Here is a 19,728-nt window from a genome sequence, read left to right as displayed (position 1 = left end):
CAAATCCGGCTGCTGCTCAGTGAATCTCAGGAGCCTGTGATGGATTCGGTTGACCTGAATTCACAGTGTCTACAATCAATTGGCACTTAGGGATGGGATTATGGGGTTGCCTGTGGTTGTCTCAGCCTGGACCTGTGTGTGCAGAACAGCTGAGGGCAATGCTAGGCTCGGGAACAGTACCAGGGTAACTGACTATGACTCAACCAGGCGCTGGCCCCTTCTATAGGCGCTCGGCACAGGTGATGTACGGCGGGATGGGCCTGGCAGATGGTCTCGCTTGAAAGAGTGGTCTTTAGGGAGAAAAAAATTAGAGCAAAGACTGGAGCCCTTTCCCGAACTCGGGAGCTGGTGCACCAGACTGTGTCCGGGGGTGCGTACAGGGAAAGGACTTTGATCTGGGGACCCCCTATCCCTCACCCCCACCCAGTGCAGGTAGTCTCTCAAAGGCAGGTCTTCTTCCTGGGAGGGAGGTGAGCTGACTGAGGCCACTGCAGCTTCTTTATCGCCCTGTAGGCCTGCACAGCCCGCTCTCTCTCCTCCACCACGATCCGGGTCATGGAGGTGGATCATGGAGGTGGATGGAGGCCAGGACACACCGCCAGGGCTCAAAAGCATCACATCAGTGATTTCTTGCCAGGCTGCCCCGTGCTCATGCTCTTCCTGGGCTTGGCGGTCAACTCAGGGGGCTACAGGGCGACCTCACCAAACTTCACGATGCCTAGAGGGACAGAGGAGCACACCTGAGGCCTGGGGCCACGTGAGCTGCTGGGGGCACCACTTATTTTTAAAAATATTGCGTTAAGCATGAGACTCCTCTGAAAAATGGCATTCAATGGTTCCTATTACCTGTAGCAAAAAATCTAATACAATCTGGCCTGCATATGCCTTTCCAGTGTCACCCCACCCTCTTTAGACCATGCCAGGCCCATTCACAATGCCATGCCTTTAGAGTCCTGGTTGGGACCTACTCCATCTGACAAACCTCAATGCCATCCCCAAGACCCAGGACAGGATGGCTGCTTCAGTAAAGCTATCCCCATCCCCACCCTAGCAGAGTTGGGTTCTGCATCTTCAGGGTTCCAGAGCCCTTTCCAAAGTATCACATAAGTGTCTGCTGAGATGCCCTTCTTCCCAAGCTATGAATCCTCATGGGCACAAACCACATTTGATTTATCCTGCTATCTGCAGAGCCTAGTACAGAGCCACGCACAAAACAATGGTCAATAAATACCTGTTGAACAAGTGGCACTTATATGCTCCCATTTCCTAGTAAGATTAACTGTTAGCCCTCAGGTATTAGCCATTTAGATTTACATTTCATTCCAAGACTCTTCCATTTCCAAACTAAGTAACTTTCACCACCCATCACTCACCCCAGTTTCAAAAGAAAGACGAGCAAGTCATATTCACAAAATGTATTTACTCTCTAAAATAGAATCATATGCTAAGTTGGACCAAATCTTGCCAGTCAGTTAAAAGGATAAGCCACTCAGGATTATTTTTCATTAAATGTGTGTGAACGCCATTTAATGAGTGCTGTTCCAATTTCAAAAATCCTCCAAGCCGAAACCGGTTTGGCTCAGTGGATAGAGCGTCGGCTTGCGGACTGAAAGGTCCCAGGTTCGATTCCGGTCAAGGGCATGTACCTTGGTTGCGGGCACATCCCCAGTGGGGAGTGTGCAGGAGGCAGCTGGTCGATGTTTCTCTCTCATCGATGTTTCTAACTCTCTATTTCTCTCCTTTCCTCTCTGTAAAAACTCAATAAAATATATTAAAAAAAATCCTCCAAATTTAATAAAATATATTTATAGAGAGAGTTAATCCAAGACATATGCATTTGTACAGAAAAATAGTTTCAATAATTCTTGGGCACAAAAGGTCATTTTAGATGATAGCTAGTGTTTTGTTTCTTTCCCATAACATAACATAAGCCTCTCAGCCCTTTTTGGATAAGACTCTGACAATATATTACACTAGTAAGGTCAGGCCTCTACAATCCATAAAGAGCCCAGCTGCCCTCTGGCCCCATCTTGGTACTGCTTAATATTCAAAGACACAATAGTACATTACCACTCCTACCCATACCCCCACCCCCAACTCAAGTATTTACTGCAGTCTTTTACAAAAGGTCCAAGTAGGAGTATATTAAGTACAGCAAAATTCCTTAAAAAGTCTTTTTTCTCTCATCTTTCATTCTTTTTCTCACAAAGCAGTCATATCAAGGATATTTTTAATTGAAGAAACTATTCTGTATAGAGTAACGCTCTTGAAGAATGAGGAATTTTTATTTTTCTCCTGTAAAGTGAGCCAGTTTTTACTTTTATATTCCTTTGTTTTTATATTCTTGACCCTAGGATATTTTTCCCATTGATTTTTAGAGACAGTAGGAGGGAGGGAGGGAGGGAGGAAGACGTTGATTGGTTGCCTTCCACTTATGCCCAGACTCAGGCCAAAGATCAAACCTGCAACTCAGGTACATGCCCTTGACTGGGAATCGAATTTGAGACCCTTTGGTGGGGTGGGAGTGTGTGTGTGGGGGGGGGGGGGGGCGCAACCACTGAGCTATACCAACCAGGCCTATATTCCTTTTATATAACAGGCAGTTTTGCAAACTGTAGCTCAAGTTACATCGCATATATAAATCACTTGGTGCCATATTTAATTTCATGTGAACTAATAAGGAAATTTTGGCAAATAAGTTTGTTTGCACTATAACTGCTTCATTCCATTTCTTTAATCAGAGAAACTGGTAAATCTGAACAACATAACCACCTTTGCTCACCAAACTCACAGACTATGAATGCTTCAAAGCAGGGCTGTGAGAGCTGAAAACAAGTCACAGAGACTCTGCTGGCTGCGGGAATCATCTCTTGATAAGCACACTGAGATGTCTTATGACTTCTCTAGCCTCTAGTGACCCAGGGGTCATGGCCTGATGCTGTACGCAGTACAGGCTGTGCTCTCCTGTGGGGAGAGTGGGTATGTGTGTGGGAGCAGCTGCCTGGTCCTGGGCTGAACCTCACAGTGTGGCCACCACATGGCCATCTTACTGACCCCCCTCACGTTGCCCACCACAGCTGCTCCAAACTTCCTTGCTTGGCAAGCCCCCAACTCTACTACCCTCATTCCACGATTACCTCATTCTTCTCACAATGTAAGCTTCCTCAGCTGTCTGCCCAAAATTAGGCCTAAAGGTGGTAATGGAAAAATAAGGATTAAGGCTTAAACTATTTTGTGTTTGAGCAGCCAATGAGTTTAGAACTCACCCTGTGAAGTGTGTTCATTCCTCCCACCCTTCCTCCTCTGGTCAATGTGTCACTATTTCCCCGGCATTACCCGCTTCCCATCCCACCACCAGCATCCAAGTTCAGGATCTTACTATTCTTCTCTTTTATGGAACACTGCTACCAGGAAAACTTTAATAATAGTAACACACAGCTCTCCTGACATTTCTACACTGTCAGTGAGACTTTGATAGCTATGATGAATGCTAAAGTCCTCCAAGAAGCACCTAAGGGCCCTCTTCCAAAGGTTTTTTTGGGGTCTTTTCCATCCAGCCATTTATGAAAGCCAGGCAACTTGTACTATTTTCTAAAACCTAAAACTGCTGCAACTTCCCCAGCCCTGTGCCTTTGCTCAAGCTGTTCCTTCCCGTAAATTTCTCTCAATCCATTAAGACCCTGGCCACTAATGAAGGTCTGTCTCAAATACTTGCCCCTCCCATAGCCTCTCCCAACCTCTCCTTTGCCCAGTCCCCAGCTTCCTGGAACACTGCCTTCTATCCTTCAATTCCTGGGGCAGACCTTCCTCTGCCTTGAATTATAAGCAGGATCTTGCTCCCCTATTGGACAAGCCCCTGAGACCATGAGACCAAACCTGTATCTTTTCCAACTTTCTCCCCTGTGGCTCCCTGACATGGTGCTCAGTAAACATCTCCTAAATTTTACTTGCTAAGTAATTCCCAATACTGCTAAGATGCCACTTGGTTTTCAGCAACTTTAACCACACAGGTTAAGGGAATCCATTCACCTTGCAGGGACACTATGAACCCTACGGAAAGGAGCCATAGGCAAAAGTGTAATAAACAGAAGGCCTAGCCATAGACAAAGGAGTCAGCGGAGATGGGGAGAGACATTCAGCCAGGAACAAAGGGCTGGAAGGAAAGAGTCCTTACACCAGGTGTCTAAATCCAACCACAACCTCCTAAACAGAGAAGTAGGCTCTATAAAATTCCACCCACCCAGGACCCTGGCATGCCCAAACTAGACAAAACAAAATTCTTCAGAAGGAAAGTTTAAAAGTTAAAGTAAAAACCCACATCTTGCTTGAAAACCCCTCCTTTTCTACAAAGTTTTAAAGCTCTTAATATTAGATGCAGTAAAGGCCTAATAACTCAGAAGAGTGTCTCAGGTCATACTAGTAAAATGTGTAGTGAAGATTTTCTAAAGAAATTAAGTCTTAAGACTTCAAATCCTCCTTAATCAAAGCAGAAACAAAGCTACTTCATTTCTTCTTTCTTCCTCTAAACCAGGATAGCAGCGAACATTCAGAACGTCCCCCTGCAGGGATAATAACTTAAACAAAGTGAAGGGTCTGGCTAGACAAGAACCCTGCCTCCCATTCCCTCTAGGCACACCATTAGGCTCACAGACAGGCTGGGGACAGGCAGTGTCTGGTTAACCTGGCCAGTGATAAACTGGCTGTCTGAAATTGGTTTTGACCAAATTAAGGGATCCTTGAGGGAAGAAAAAAATAAAACCCCCAGTAAATCCAATTTAGCAATCTCAGGTGCTCTTTGCTGATTGTTATTGCTCTCTAAGTGGCTCCAAATGATCCATGTATGAAATAAACTCACACCCAAAGTGAGTACACCAGATGAAGCAGAAAGGCAGGACGGAGGGGCAGACTCTGGCTATCTGCATAAGAGAAAGGTTTAGAAAAATAAGGGATCCCAATGTCAGCACTATTGCTCCTGGCTCTTGAGCTGAAGATGGCGAGGGCCAGCAGTCTGGCCGGCCCCCATGACAATAGCATCTCCTAGGCCAGCGGTTCTCAGCCCCTTTGGGGGTCGAACGACCCTTTCACAGGGGTCGCCTAAGACCATTGGAAAACACATATATAATTACATATTGTTTTTGTGATTAATCACTATGCTTTAACTATGTTCAAATTGTAACAATGAAATTAGGGGTCACCACAACATGAGGAACTGTATTAAAGGGTTGCGGCAATAGGAAAGTTGAGAACCACTGTCCTAGGCCATACTAAACCCTGCCTGTTACTGTCCATCCCACTCCCTGACATTAGTCATCAAAGGAAGAGGGACATATGGTCCTTCTCTGGAGAGGCATGGTTTGGTTTCCCTGTCCCCTCCGACTCACCCAGACCTGAGCAGCTGTCAGTAAATGTGGCCAGAGAGGCTTTGGTGGTTCCTATCCTAGGCATGGCTCTCCTGCCCCTTTACAGGACAAAGGAGTAACTGTAGGAACACAACTGCCACTCCTGGCAACCACTCAGCTACTCGTGGAAATTATTCTGAACATGCAATGAAAGAAGTCCCAGGGATTGAGATTTTCCTACTCCTTATGAGATACCTTTTAACATTAGGACTCTTACCTCATCTATTAAAGGATGACTTTCGGCTAAGGGATTAAAAGGAATAAATAAATAGCAGGAGACTCTTTCCACCATGAGGCCGCAGCCATCGAAGGAGTGTCTCTTGGTTTTCTAAGGCCCACTTGCAGATGTTCTCAGCTGTGTAGTTGATGACCTCCCTGGGAAAGACCTGTGAAGGACAAACACGGGATAAAAGGTAGGGCAGGATCAAAGCACAGCAGCACTGTCCTCAAGAGAACCAATTAACCCAACCACTTCACAGGTGAGGAAAATGAGGCCTACAGCTGCCACACGACCTGCCCCTGCCCGTGCAGTTAGAACCTGGCTCTACTTCTCCAGGCAGAGCATTTCCTCACAAGTGGCTGGAAAAAGCAAAAGTAGTTGCAAGAGGTGACTTTCATATCGTGTGACTTATCTTTTTCCCATTAGACAGATTCATCGATCAATAAATAATTCTCCCTGCCTGCTGCTGGCAACAGGGACCTCTACCACCTTATAAAGGGGAGCTATTAGTGTTATTGGGCTATTTTATAAAAGGATCAGTGACTATCCAAGGGAACAAATTATGGAGTCATGGTTCATTTAAATTTTTACCTTGCCCCTCAAAGGCTGGCTCATAAGGGCAGGAATGAACCTTCCATTAGGACACAATCTGTATCTGTTTTGCTCATCTATAGCCCAAGTGGCTAAGAAGAACACTGACACAGAGCTGAAATTCAACAAATATTTGAATGAATCCATAAATGACCTAGAACTTGCATAAGGCCACGAATCACACTTTATGTGTACAGAATGAAGGAAAGAGATGCTTAGATTTTTTGCTTTGTTTTCCTACAACAACCCAAGTGTGTCAATATATAATTATTTTAGAAATTCCAATAATATATATCAGTAAGTTTGAAACAAAACTTACACAAAAGTGCTTTGGAGGGTTCCACACAATGAGGTATTTTATACCCGGCCACCCCCAAAACAACAGGCTTAAATAGATTCATAACGAAGATGTCCATTGCATTTATTTTTTAAAATACTAGTATCGTGACAATATTTCATTTGATAAAAGGAATTCTGCTGGTAAATCAAACAACCAACTTTAATCTATGGAATGGATGCAGGAAACCCAATATATTTTTCAGTGTCATTCTCATAGTCCTATTTTCTTTTCTCCATCTATTTTAATTTCTTCCTCAGTACTCTTTATTATAAATATGATATATGTTGGTTATAAAGCATGTTATGAAAGACAGATGAAGAAAAATGATAGACAGCAAAAGCAGTTGGAGTTAAAAGAAGCTTAGACAGGGGCGCAAGGAGAGTGGGTGTGTGGAAGGAAGATAATCACAAGCAGTGATTCTCAAAGTAGTACGATGAGAGTTTAAAATATCATAAACATCATAATAAACATTTCTATTTAGAAAATACATTTGATTTTTTGGGATATAAATTGCAAGAAGGAAAGCACAACATGTGGTCTATTAGAAATATGCAGAAGCTGGGGTGACTGGCAACCAAGGAGGGGTCCCCTGGAGAGTGCTGCCGACCTGTACCTACAAGGTACAAGATTTGTCTGCTGAGCCAAGGCGGGTACAGAGAGACTATTGGTCTTCACTCAACCTTTAAGTCACTGATACTGTCAATGAAGTTAGAAATAGAACATATTTAAGAGAAGTAAACTCTCAATACTGGGGCCAAGGAAGCAACAATAAATAGAGCAGAAGCACAGGACTAGCAGGATACAGGTCAAAAGTTCAGAAATAGCTGAGTTGAGGTTGGTCCACCAAAAGCAAATGAAATCAGGAAACAAAGACAACAATGGAGGTGAGAAGTCATCAACTTCTCACTGTGACTTGACAAGAACTTCAAAATTCATTATATCAGCTAAGGAGAAAAGCATGCCATATTGCTACTCTTTATCAATAAATGGAACCAATGAACAAAGAACATCACTCAAATGAGGCTTAACCTCTGAGAACATGGGCCCAGAGTATCAATTCCCCAACGGAATAGTTCTGTAATTTTATCCAAGAAGGAAAACTAACAAGGCTGTCCCAAAACCTAAGAATATAAACAAAGAATTTCTAGATTTTAAATTCAAGAGCCCTCTAATGCATGGGTTCTTAACCAGGGGCATGGGCCCTAGAGTGGGATTGCAAGAACTCTCAATTTGCATATAAAATCATGTGCACTTTCCTAGGGAGAGTGTCCACAGATTTTATCCAATTCTCAAAGAAGTCTGTGACCTAAATAAGGTTAAGAACCACTGCACTAATAGAAACGTGATTTCAAAATACTTACAAGTGATGTGTTGAAATGTCTATGTAAATACACACTTCCAGAGTGTACTAAGGATACCAGTTTCGCAAGATGTTTATTTGTGATAACCCCAAATCGTACTGTTCCTAGGTAATCTGAAACAGAAAATTTTCCTTTATTAAAGAAAAGGCCTATGCCTTAAAACAACCACAAAACCCAATGATCAAGTCTAGACGCACAAATTCCCCAGAGCAAAGCCCTTTTTGGTCACCTAGCCTGACAGGAATGGAAGAGGAGCTAAGAAACCTCCTCCTAACACAGACCTCTCGCCTACTCCTGAGTAACACTCTGACAATCACCTCCACTGCTTCTGTCCATCTGTGCTGATCCGACTTCATTTTATGCTGCCCCTCACTCACCAGCCCCATCTTAGAGCCCAGACATATGCTGCTCTCTCTCTGTCTAGACACTTCCATGGCGAGCCCCTTCTTATTTACGTTTCAGTTCCGACTGCACCTTCTTTGAGAAGCCTTCTCTGACCATCCCATCTCAGGGCAAATAACCAGAGGATAAAGTCTGTATGGAAAAACTGGGCTCCTTCCTTACTCAGGCACTCTCTCTACCATTACCCTATTTTTAATAGCACTTACTAACATCTATATAATTTTACTGACTTATTTAGATTTTTTAAAAATCTTAAGTTCTGTGAAATTAGAAGCCTGGTTTATTGCTGTTACCCTGGAACCTACAACAGTGTTTGGGCATATTATAAGAGATCAATAAGTGAATGAGTCTAGCACATACAAAATCTCATACAAATTAGTAAGAAAAAAACAGTTAAAAATGAGCAAATCGCCCTGGCCGGTTTGGCTCAGTGGATAGAGTGTTGGCCTGCGGACTGAAGGGTCCCAGGTTCGATTCCGGTCAAGGGCATGTACCTTGGTTGCGGGCACATCCCTGGTAGGAGGTGTGCAGGAGGCAGCTGATCGATGTTTCTCTCTCTCTCATCGATGTTTGTAACTCTCTATCCCTCTCCCTTCCTCTCTGTAAAAAATCAATAAAATATATATTTTTTTAAAAATGAGCAAATCACAGAAAATAAAATGTTAAAGGCTAATAATTACATGAAAATACATTCAACCTCACTATTTCAAAGGAAAGCAAATTAAAACAAAATAACACCTTTTATCCTCAAATTGTCCAGAACTTGAGATAGGAAATATCAAGTATTGATGATCAATAAAGAAATGAGTGCTCTGATAGGATGTTGATAGAAAAGGTAAAATGGCAACCACGAGGGAAAGCAATGACACACGTTGTACTGATCACAATGACACATGGACATAGCCTACAGCCCCGCAATTCCACTTCTTAGTATCCACATATGTGCACTAAGAGTCGGGTGAGGAAAGGCACCAAGAAACACTCTGCAGATGTTAAAAGCAATGGGGCAGGACTACCTATAAAACATGCATAGGTTTAAAGGCATACGTGAGTGAAAAAACTGAGGAAGGATAGTTTACCTTTTCTTTAAAAAAAAATACCCCAAACAAACAAAAAAAAACCCTCACATTTATAAAACAGTATTTTTTTTCCTACTGGCACACATGTTCAGAAATGTATAAAAGTATCTCAAAGAATATGAGATGAAGAGCAAAAAGGACTTTATCCTTATGTGTGAAGAGTTCTTTCTTTCCCCAAGGAATATATGTAAGACTTGTATGATTAGAAATGGACTTAAATATTTAGATGATGAATAAGATGGTGTAGGAAAAGATACATTTTTTTTCCTAGCCACTTTCTGCTTTATTAGCAATACGATATTGGTTACATTTTAAAGTTACCAAATTATACCTAAGTGGCTAAAATATAAAGTATTACGGTACTAAACACACGAGGTTTCCGCACAAGCAGTGGTGTCTACCTCCCAGCAGTGATGTCTTTTCTTTCAGAGGAGTGGCTGTCAAGAATGAAGTAGAAATGACTATGTCCCTAATGCCATGCTGGACAATCTTTAATACAAACCTGATGGGTTTAAAATGGCACAAACCCAAAGAAACACAGGAAGAATAAACCAGAAAGTACAGAGATTGGTTCCTTATATGATGGGGGGCAAAGAAGTAAGAATAGAAACTGGAGAACAAGAATGAGGTGGCCTGCCCCTCCTCTGAGTAGACCATTTTTATATCAGACTCTTGTTTCACACCCTTCACGTGCTCAAAAACAAAACAAATCATTAAACCAACCCATATGTGGGGAAACCTAATGTGGAATACAAACATGAGAAATTACACCTAATTTTATCACAAATGTACCAAAATACAATGAAGGGGTGAAGGCTTAGGGATAAAAAACTGAGTAACCAAAAACAGTATCTTAACTGGATACCGTAAAACTAAAGACCATCAGAGCTAGTACTCTGAGGGCAGAGAGAAAGAAGTTATATACTAGTATTAAGAAGGGACCCCTAAAATGAACCCTGTAATATTATACTGGAACCAGAGGAAATCAGTATAAACTTATGGCTTTTAACACACACAACTATAGATATATGCATATGCGTGGGTATAAATACATGAAAGGATAGGGACTTATTCAAAGGACATGGGAACTAACCCAAGATGCTCCTAAAGGCCAAAGCTGAAACAATCTGAACAATAAAATAAACAATCACCACTATTTTGCAAAAGTCTCAAGGTCATAAAAGATAAGGAAAGAAAGGAATTGTCACAGGGTGCCGAAGACTAGGGAGAAAAAGTAATTAAATGTGATGTGGGATTCCAGACTGGATTTGGGAACAGAAAACAGACATTAATGAAAACACTGGCAAAATTCAAATAAGGTCTGCAGTTTAGTTAATAATACTGTACCAATGTTAATTTCTTGGTTTTCACAAATGGTTATATAACATGTTAACATTGGGGGAGGCTAGGTGACGGTAGGGAATTAGGGAACTCTCTATTTAGGCAACTTTTCTGCAAGTATAAAATTAGTTCAAAATTTAAATAAAAATTTAAAAAAGCATGTCATAAAAGTTCAGATCCCAAAGCTGTCAGAAGAAAAAGCAAGACTTAAGATAGGACATGAATTGGCAGAACCAATGGACACCACTCTCCAGGAGGGGATTGAATCTTGGTGGACAGCCAAAGCTAAAAAGAGAAAAGAAGGAAAAAAGCAGCCAGTAAAGAAATTCACTTGATAGTTAGTCTGCCAAAGTCACCAACATGATTTATTGGATCAGAAGAATAAAAAGTGACAGCTCATCCCAAAAGTTGAAAGGTCATTCAATAATCCATTTAATTAATAAGAATGGAGAGCTTGCCTGCACAGAACGAAACAGATTTTATCATGCCCAAATATACTACAATTTCAAAACTTTATTTTTTTCACATTGAGAAATTTATAAAAATCACACATCTATTTAAGTCTGCATATCGGGGACATCTTGCTGGAAAAGCAGCTTAAATTTGCCATTTCATATGTACAAGGAGTTATTGAATTAGCAGAGGAAGCTCATAGTGTAAGTATGATGCAAGAAAATAACACTTCTCATCTCCATAGCTAGAACATTCTCTGTTAAGCAGAGCTCATGGCTTTTTACAATAGGGGTCTTTTGTTATTTATAAAATTGAATAACTTTGTCCGAAAAGTAATGAAGCTTCAATATTTCAGTTAAGAACTCTGAATTTGTTGATTAAAAATAAATTCAGGTCTGGTAGGGTGGCTTGGTTGGTTAGAGCATCAGTTGGTACACCAAAAAAGGGTTCGGGTTTGATCCCCACTCAGGAGGGGGTGTACAGAAGGCAACCAATGTTTCTCTTCCACATTGACGTTTCTCTCTCTCTCTCTCAAATCAATAAATATATCCTTGGGTGGGGATTAAAATAATTTTTTAAAAAATATATTCAGAAAAATGCTCTCCCATCCTTTCACAAAAAAGGTCCAGCAGTGGCGTAACTCTATTCAAGTAGTCAAAAATAATAAAATAAAAATCTCAATAAACTCAGCCAGGTAATTGGCCAGTTTAAAGTCTCTATTAAACATCCAGTGAAAGGTGTCAGAAAGACCACTGCAAGATATAATGGAATCTTAAAAAAAACATCCGGGTAAAATTACTAGATTCTGAGCAGTATCTGCAGCTGGTCATACAGGCAACTAAGTAGGTCAAGGTGACTTCAGCATGAAGACTGGCTTGCCTGCTGCTTGCTGGGAAAGGTGGAGCCCTTGGGCCCATGTCCACTTCCCACCTAGCCACCATGTAGGCCTACTGCATCACATCCCAGGGATACCGGGTGGGGATACAGGCAAGAGAACCAACACTACTCATGCCGATTCATTGTGTGCTTTGAGTAACAAGTGGCCTTGCTTTATCCATTAAATCTCTACTTTGGCACTTCTGCAAGCTTACCCTTTGCTATCTTTTATGAGGTTGGGGTTCTTCTCTGCCACTAACAGAAGGCTCCATCCCTCTTCCCACACTCCCCTAGGCAGAGATTCCACTGACCTTTTTGTGCCTTTCATATTCCACTGTCACCATTTACCTTGAGTTGAAATTCCATCTGTTTTCCACTTAAATTCACCTGGCTCACTTGTGATCTCTCTGGTTTGCATCAAGGTTTTTTGTTTTTGGCTTTCTATATAATACATTATCATCAGACTACTATATTCTGCTTAAAACCACTTGCCTCAAATTCAATTTTTTAATTCAATTTTTTAATATTAAAACTTCAGTTTAGTATTAGGGTAAAGCACAAACACTCTGAGGCAAGAACTACCTCGGTGAGACAAGATATTAAAATTTTCAAACATGCCAGGAAGAAAAAAATTAGTTTCTTCTGTTAGGAAAGAGAGTATGTTTTTAACTGTGCTTTCAAATTAACAATGAAGGGTCCTGCCAGAGGCAAAGCTACACAACTCACACTCACCAAGTAACAGACTACCAGACACTCTGAAATGCTAACAACACAAGAAAATGCCTGCAGTAGACTCAGTATCTTATGAAACAATTGCTTTTCCCTGGACACTTGGATAATAAGGCCTGTGCCACAGCTGCACCATCCTATATTGGTAGCCACTAGCTAAATGCGGCTAGTGAGCACTTGAAATGTGAGCAACCTGGAAACTAAATTTTTAGCTTTATTTTTTTTTTAACAACAAGGATATGTTTATTGGTTTGAGAGAGGAAGGCAGAGAGAGAGAAAGAGAGCGAAACATCAACAACCAGTTGCCTCCTCCTGTACAAGCCTGACCAGGATCTGAACCCACAACAAGAATGCGTGCCCTAACTGGGAATCGAACCTGAAACCTTTTGGTAAAAATTGATTTTTGGAGAGAGAGGGGAGGGGAGAGAGAGAAATATCAATTGGACCAACCCCGCAACCCAAGTATGTGCCCTAACTGGGAATCGAACCTGAAACCTTTCGGTGTACAGGAAGATGCTCCAACCAATGGAGACACACTGGCCAGGGCTGATTTTAATTATAAAGTGATATTCAACACAGTCATTGGAAACTTTTATGTATGTTTACAACCACTTGGGTATGCAAATGACTTTTTCAACTATAAATTTCATGAAATCTAAATACAGATCAAAATTTCTGATAAAAATTTAGCATCTGAATTGATATGTGTTGTTAAGTGTAAAAGTATAAAAGACTTGGTTAAAAAAAGAGAATATAAAGTAACTCAATAGTTTTCGTATTAATACATGTTGAAATAATAATTGGGACACACTGGGTTAAATAAACTATATTATTAAATTAGTTTCACCTATTTTTCCTTAAATTTTAATTCAGCCACCAGAAATATTTAAAATATCTACATGGTTCATGCTATATTTGGACAATGCCAGGGTAGTAATGATGAAAAAGCAAGATTCATTTAACTCAGGAAGAAAATTAGGCTGAAATAATTAATCCAGTAGCCAGTAAGTCTGACTAATGGGCAATTATCTAAGAAGGATACATAAGACAATACTTCTCAAATTTGGAGGGGCAAAACCCCTCCAACCCCCCTCTCTCTTCAGATAAAGGGGGAGGAGGCCCTCCAGACCTGGTGGCTCTAGGTATAAAGTGCTCAGCTTCTGAAATAAATTCTCTCTTAGAGGCCTAAAGTAAGCAGTACTTGCTGTACCACGAAGTAAGGTACCTAAGGACACTGAAAGAATAAACAGAATGCCTGAGTGAACAATGTGGAAATTTTCACATCAGGACTGGCCATCTGCTCTCTAGAAGACTTCTGTGTGAGCCAGTCTCTCCACATGATTGAAGTGAAATGAAATATCAGGTCAGGAAAAACCCCCATGAAAATAACTACTAACAAATAAATCATGATATACTTCAAAGCTAAATACCACTGGATTACATCACATGGCTTTTAATCAGTATGGCTAGGAAGTCATATATTTCCTGGGGGAATTTCTCTCACTTCTTTACTCTGGGAAATAGGGACATTCCAAAAGGCAAACCTGTAATATGGTACCTTCCATCCTGGAAAGAGTCCTCATTTTACTCTATACTCTGCCATTTTATTAACTTCTGCTTTCCCACTCTTCTTTCCAAGGTTTTGGACAAGGAAGAAAAAAGAAAATGATAGGATTATATAACAGGTAACAACAACCTCTCCAATGTTACTTAGCACTTACATAGTGACTCAGTCACTCAGTGGATAATGACTCACGCATTTTCAATGGTAAATACATTACCAAAATTAAAAAGCCTTGAAAGAAATGTAATAGATTACAGAAATGTTTGTTTTTAATATATGAACTATCTGATTAATTGCATTTTCCCCTAGAAATTCAGCTTTGGGATGTGTATATTTTCAAAATTCTTAATATAAAGCACAAAGCAATTACCTGGAAAAAAAATCTGGCATTTGGGCACCATAAATACAATATGCATATTCTGGTGCTTGCCAAAATACTGCTAACCCCTAAGTAAACATGTAAGTCCTTAGTTGTGATTTTTTTTTTATTTCTTATGAGTTAGGGAGGAGGAGAAGAGAAATCAGTTCCAATTACATTATCTTAGGGGAACATACACTAGAGAGCTAAATATGCACTGGCACATATACTAGTATGAAAGTAAACTAAATACCCTCACACCAGCCAGTCCCATTTAACCAAAGCACAATATTAAAATGATCAGTTAGAATACATCCCTTATATGTATTTCAATTAAATTCCTTTCTTTAACAGCCTTGTTGAAGGAATGATTTCATAAAAGAAACATATCTGCTTAGAAATGCCTCCTACTCTCCCTTTTAGGCTGTTCTTTATCGTCCAGCATGGAGTCACATGTTCACCTCAAAACAACCCTTTACAAATATAAAAACAATTCTTAGCTTGCAGGCCTACAAAAACAAGCCAAGAGCCAATGCATTTTTCAAGTTGAAGTGTCCTTCAGAGGCAACTAGGGCAAGGCTCCGTTATCTTACAGATGGGATCTGAAGTGAGAAGGGATGACTGAGTGGGTCCTGGTCACACAGGATACTTGCCACTAAAATGATTTGTTCCCGCCTCCTGGAACTTCTTGTTAGGAAGATACCACTGAAATCCAAGGGAAAATAAGAAAACAATGCTAAGTGCTAAGTAGGAGACAGCCAACCAGTGCAGAAGTTCCAAGAAGGGGACCAGTGATATGGAAATCGTCATTTCATGCCCACAGTGTGCCCGACATCATCCTAGCTAGACAATATTTATCAATCCCATAGGCCTTCAGTTACGCTTTGAAAAGTAGAAGGAAACATTAGCGAAAGGCACTATATTTAAAGCAGTATCATGGGCAAGGCCAGGAGGTAAATATCAGCATATTTGTACCACCTGCCTCATCCCAGGAGTACAGCAATAAGTGGAGTAACTTGGTCCTGGGCTCATCTCAGCTCCTCTTTTATGGTATCTGACAATATTAATTTTCTATTTCTGCTATAAAAAATTACCACAAACTCAGTAGCTTAGAACACCATAAATTTATCTTACAGTTCTGGAGATTAAAAGTCCAAAATGGGCCTCACTGAAATAAAAACAAGGTGTCAGCTGGGCAAGTTCCTTTAAGGAGACTCCGTCTCCTTGCCTTTTCCAGCTTCTAGAGTTTACCTGCATTTCTTGGTTTGTGGCTCCCATCCATCTTCAAAGCCAATAACGGCCAGAAAAGTCCTTCTCAGTGTACCACTTTGACATTATGCTTTAGCTCTTGATTCCACTTTTAAGCATCCTTCTGATTATATTGGATACTCCAGGATAAACTCCCTTTCTCAAGATCAGATGACTAGCAACCCAATTCCATTTGCAACCTCAAATTCCCCCTTGCCACCTAACATAACATATTCACAGGTTCTGATGATTAGAATGTGGACATCTTTGAGGAGCTATTATTCCGCCTACCACAGTCACCATGAGTCAATAAGCAATCTCCTCAGAGCCTCAGTTTCCTCCCCTGAGATAATAACAATGAGCTAACAGTTCCTACTGCAAAGAGTGGCAGTGAAGACCAGATCATCCAGGTAAAGTGCTTGACTCATGAAAGGGCTCAGTCCAGAGTCAGCTGAGCATGTCCAACTTTATATAAAAAGTGGTCAGACAGAGGTCAGGACTGGGTCTGTCTGCACAGTTTATTCACTATAAGCTTGTGACCTTGTTATATAAGAGTGTTTCAAAATTTTTAATGTTTGTGGTTCGTCATCTATGAGTCTTATCACAGCTTCAAAACAAACAGAAAACCTATTCGAAATAGGATCAACACACACACACACACACACACTCTAAAACAGGATAACTTAAAAAGGTAGAAATTATCACAAAACAATTAGAAAGTAAAGATGGTACAATTTAAAAAACAGCAACAACATATTTTTATTGATTTCAGAGAGGAAGGGAGAGGAAGAAAAAGAAACATCAATGATGAGAGAGAATCATCTATCTATCAGCTGCCTCCTGCACAACCTCCACTGGGGATTGAGCCCACAACCTGAGCATGTGCCCTGGTCAGGAGCCGTGACCTCCTGGTTCATAGGTCAACGTTCAACCACTGAACCATGCTGGCTGCACTTTCAATTAGCTTTTGATATACAATGGGTAATCTCATGAGCTCGGTGATTTATATCATAACGTATTTATTGCACATGTATATGTGTCCAGCCTGGATTGAATAGATGGCTCTGCTGATCTTGGCTGGTCTCTGCTGGAATGACTAGGGTGATTCAGTTCTGTTCCATGTGCCTTTCATCCTCCCACATGCCAGCCCTGGGATATTCTCATGGTGATGGCAGGAATGTAGGGAAGCAAACAGAAGCAGGCATGCCTTCTTGAAGCCCAACTCGATGACAACCTTGCTAAAATAATAGCAACATATTAAAAAGTTAATTTTAAGTATGGGTACCAAAAGTATGAAATTCCTAATATGTTTATTCTAATGTACATTATTCAGTACCCAGAGGACATGACAGATAGAAAATGATTTCCTTCTATGAGTAATTGTAGTGACAACTATGAGATTATCAGAGAAAACCAAGGGATCCTAGAACCATCTTCATTCGTGGGCAACTGTTAAACCCAATGCCTGGTCCAAACTCTGAAGAGTTAGACCCAGGGCCCTGGCAGGTTTGGCTCAGTAAATAGAGCATAGGCCCATGGACTGAAGAGTCATGGATTCAATTCTGTTGCCCAAGAAAACTGACATCTTAGGCAAGATTGATGCTGAAATTGCTTTATTTTCTTTATTGCTTTATTTTCTTAGGTTCCTGGGTTCCTGGGTCCCTTTGTTGTTGTTGTTGTTAATCCTCACTGGAGGATATTTTTCCATTGATTTTCAGAGAGAGTGAAAGGCAGGGGGAGAGACAGAGAGAAACACTGATGTTAGAGAGACACATCGATTGGTTACCTCCCAAATGCACCCCAACTAGGGTTCGAGCCTGTAACCGAGGTACGTGAATTGAGCCCATGACTTTTCAGTCCATGGGCCTATCTATGCTCTATTCACTGAGCCAAACCTGCCAGGGCCCTGGGACTAACTCTTCAGAGTTTGGACCAGGCATTGGGTTTAACAATTGCCCATGAATTTCAGCATCAATTTTGCCTAAGATGTAAGTTCTTTGTTTTTTAAATGCCTTTAAGAATGTCACCTACAGGGTAAGAAAATCCTAGCCTTCAGACCTCTTGATATTGTATAAAAAGCTTTATTTATGAATAAGGCGATTTTATGTATACTGACTCAATTCTACCAGCAAAGCACAGCACTATCAGATGCCACCTGGTGGCACAGAGGGACCCTACACTGGAATTATAAGTTTTCCCCCCTAATAAATTCCTCTTTAAAAAATTCATTACAACAGTATTTCCCAAAGGGTGTTCCTTAGAAAACTGATGCCACAAAGTTCCCTTGGCAAATAAGTTTAGAAATTCGTAAAGGCGTTAGAAGGGAGTGAAAATGTTGTCTTTAGTTAACAGTTTAGTGTATTTCTTTTTTTCCATCACCATTTATACCCCTACACCCTCCTGTTTCACCTCCACCCACTCCCCTACCCCCCAAAAACACACTATTGTCTGTGTCCATGAGTTCCTCTTTTACCTTTTTTGCTCAATCCTCATCCCCCCAACTCCCCCCACACACAAAGCTGTCTGCCTGCTCTCTATGAGTCTGTCTCTATTTTGCTTGCTAGTTCAGTTATAGTGTATTTTCAAGGTGACACTTAAGTATCATGTGAATTTCAATTCAATTAATTAGGGTTTTAGTGTCAGGGGACACTGAGAAGCCAGTGAAAAAAGTAAGAAGAATGAACCAGGCAGGGGCACCAAAGAGTTCTGTTGTAAATGATTCCTACATATTGATCTATGGAACCTGAAAGGCCAGGCATGAGAGTGGTGATGGTGCGAGGGGACCCAAAATGACTTAATGTACCACTACTAAAATCATTCTCATTTGAGCAATTTCAAGATACAATGCCCTTTATTAGCCATTCATTCAACCTCTCAGTTACAACATTGACCAAGCTGTAGGAGTAAGAAGCAAAACTTTGGCTTCAAGGCACTCAATAAATATTATCTGAACAAATTCTTTTCATTCAACCTGCCCTAGAGATGCAGACAATTCTATAGTGAGGACGCCATGAAGTACAGAGAAGCAGATATGGAGTGCTATAGGAAAAGGGAGGAGGAACACCTGTGCCCACTGGTTGGTCACGTTACCTAATACCTGGTGTAGATGCTTTTAAGAAAACAGACACAATACTTAAAATGCTTTCAGCCAGGTGGCTTCCTAATTAAACTATTTTAAGACTATTACTTTATTCATAATCCGATGTATTTCACTCAGATGTGACTTCGTAAAACAAGCATTTACCTCCACCCTCTCTAATTTGAGAGACAATCTCAAACACAGAAAAGTCAAATATTTTGTTTGAGTTTCCAGATTCTGTCCAGGGCAGACAAAGGGTAAGGATCAGGCACTGCCAGTTCTCGAGCTAGTGCTGTACTCCCAACAGCATTGCACCACTATTGTAGGTTGAATGAAAAATAGAGTCTTCAATTTATTGCAAATTTTCTTTTTAAAAAGAAGTCACTAACCACAGAATATAACATTTTACCAGAAAACATTTTTACAGCAAATAATGAAATAAGATGGGAAAAAAAATCAAGTAAGCAACCAGGGAGAGAAAGAGGGAGGGAAGAAAGGGGGAAGGGGAGGGGAAGGGAGAAACATCAATGAGAGAGAAACATCAACATTGACTGGCTTCCTCCTGCAAGCCCCCTGCTGGGGATTGAGCCTGCAACCTGGGCTTGTGCCCTGACCAGGAATCCAACCAGTGACCTTTTGGTATATGTGTCAATGCTCAACCACTGAGTCACACTGACCCAGTAAAAAA

At 40.9% G+C, this 19,728-nt stretch overlaps 1 protein-coding gene across 1 annotated transcript in view; it reads right to left on the bottom strand.

The window, feature by feature from the left end:
- The window catches only part of TXNDC11 (thioredoxin domain containing 11), a 63,798-nt gene that overhangs the window by 19,643 nt on the left and 24,427 nt on the right, over positions 1 to 19,728 (bottom strand). The window contains 3 exon segments of the mRNA XM_015572130.1: positions 5,617 to 5,668; positions 5,670 to 5,785; positions 7,912 to 8,024. Coding sequence (XP_015427616.1) covers positions 5,617 to 5,668; positions 5,670 to 5,785; positions 7,912 to 8,024 — 281 coding nt within the window.

Source organism: Myotis davidii, unplaced genomic scaffold (genome assembly GCF_000327345.1).
Source record: "Myotis davidii unplaced genomic scaffold, ASM32734v1 scaffold209, whole genome shotgun sequence".
Lineage (NCBI taxonomy): Eukaryota > Metazoa > Chordata > Mammalia > Chiroptera > Vespertilionidae > Myotis > Myotis davidii.
This window is presented reverse-complemented; position numbering and strand designations above follow the sequence as displayed.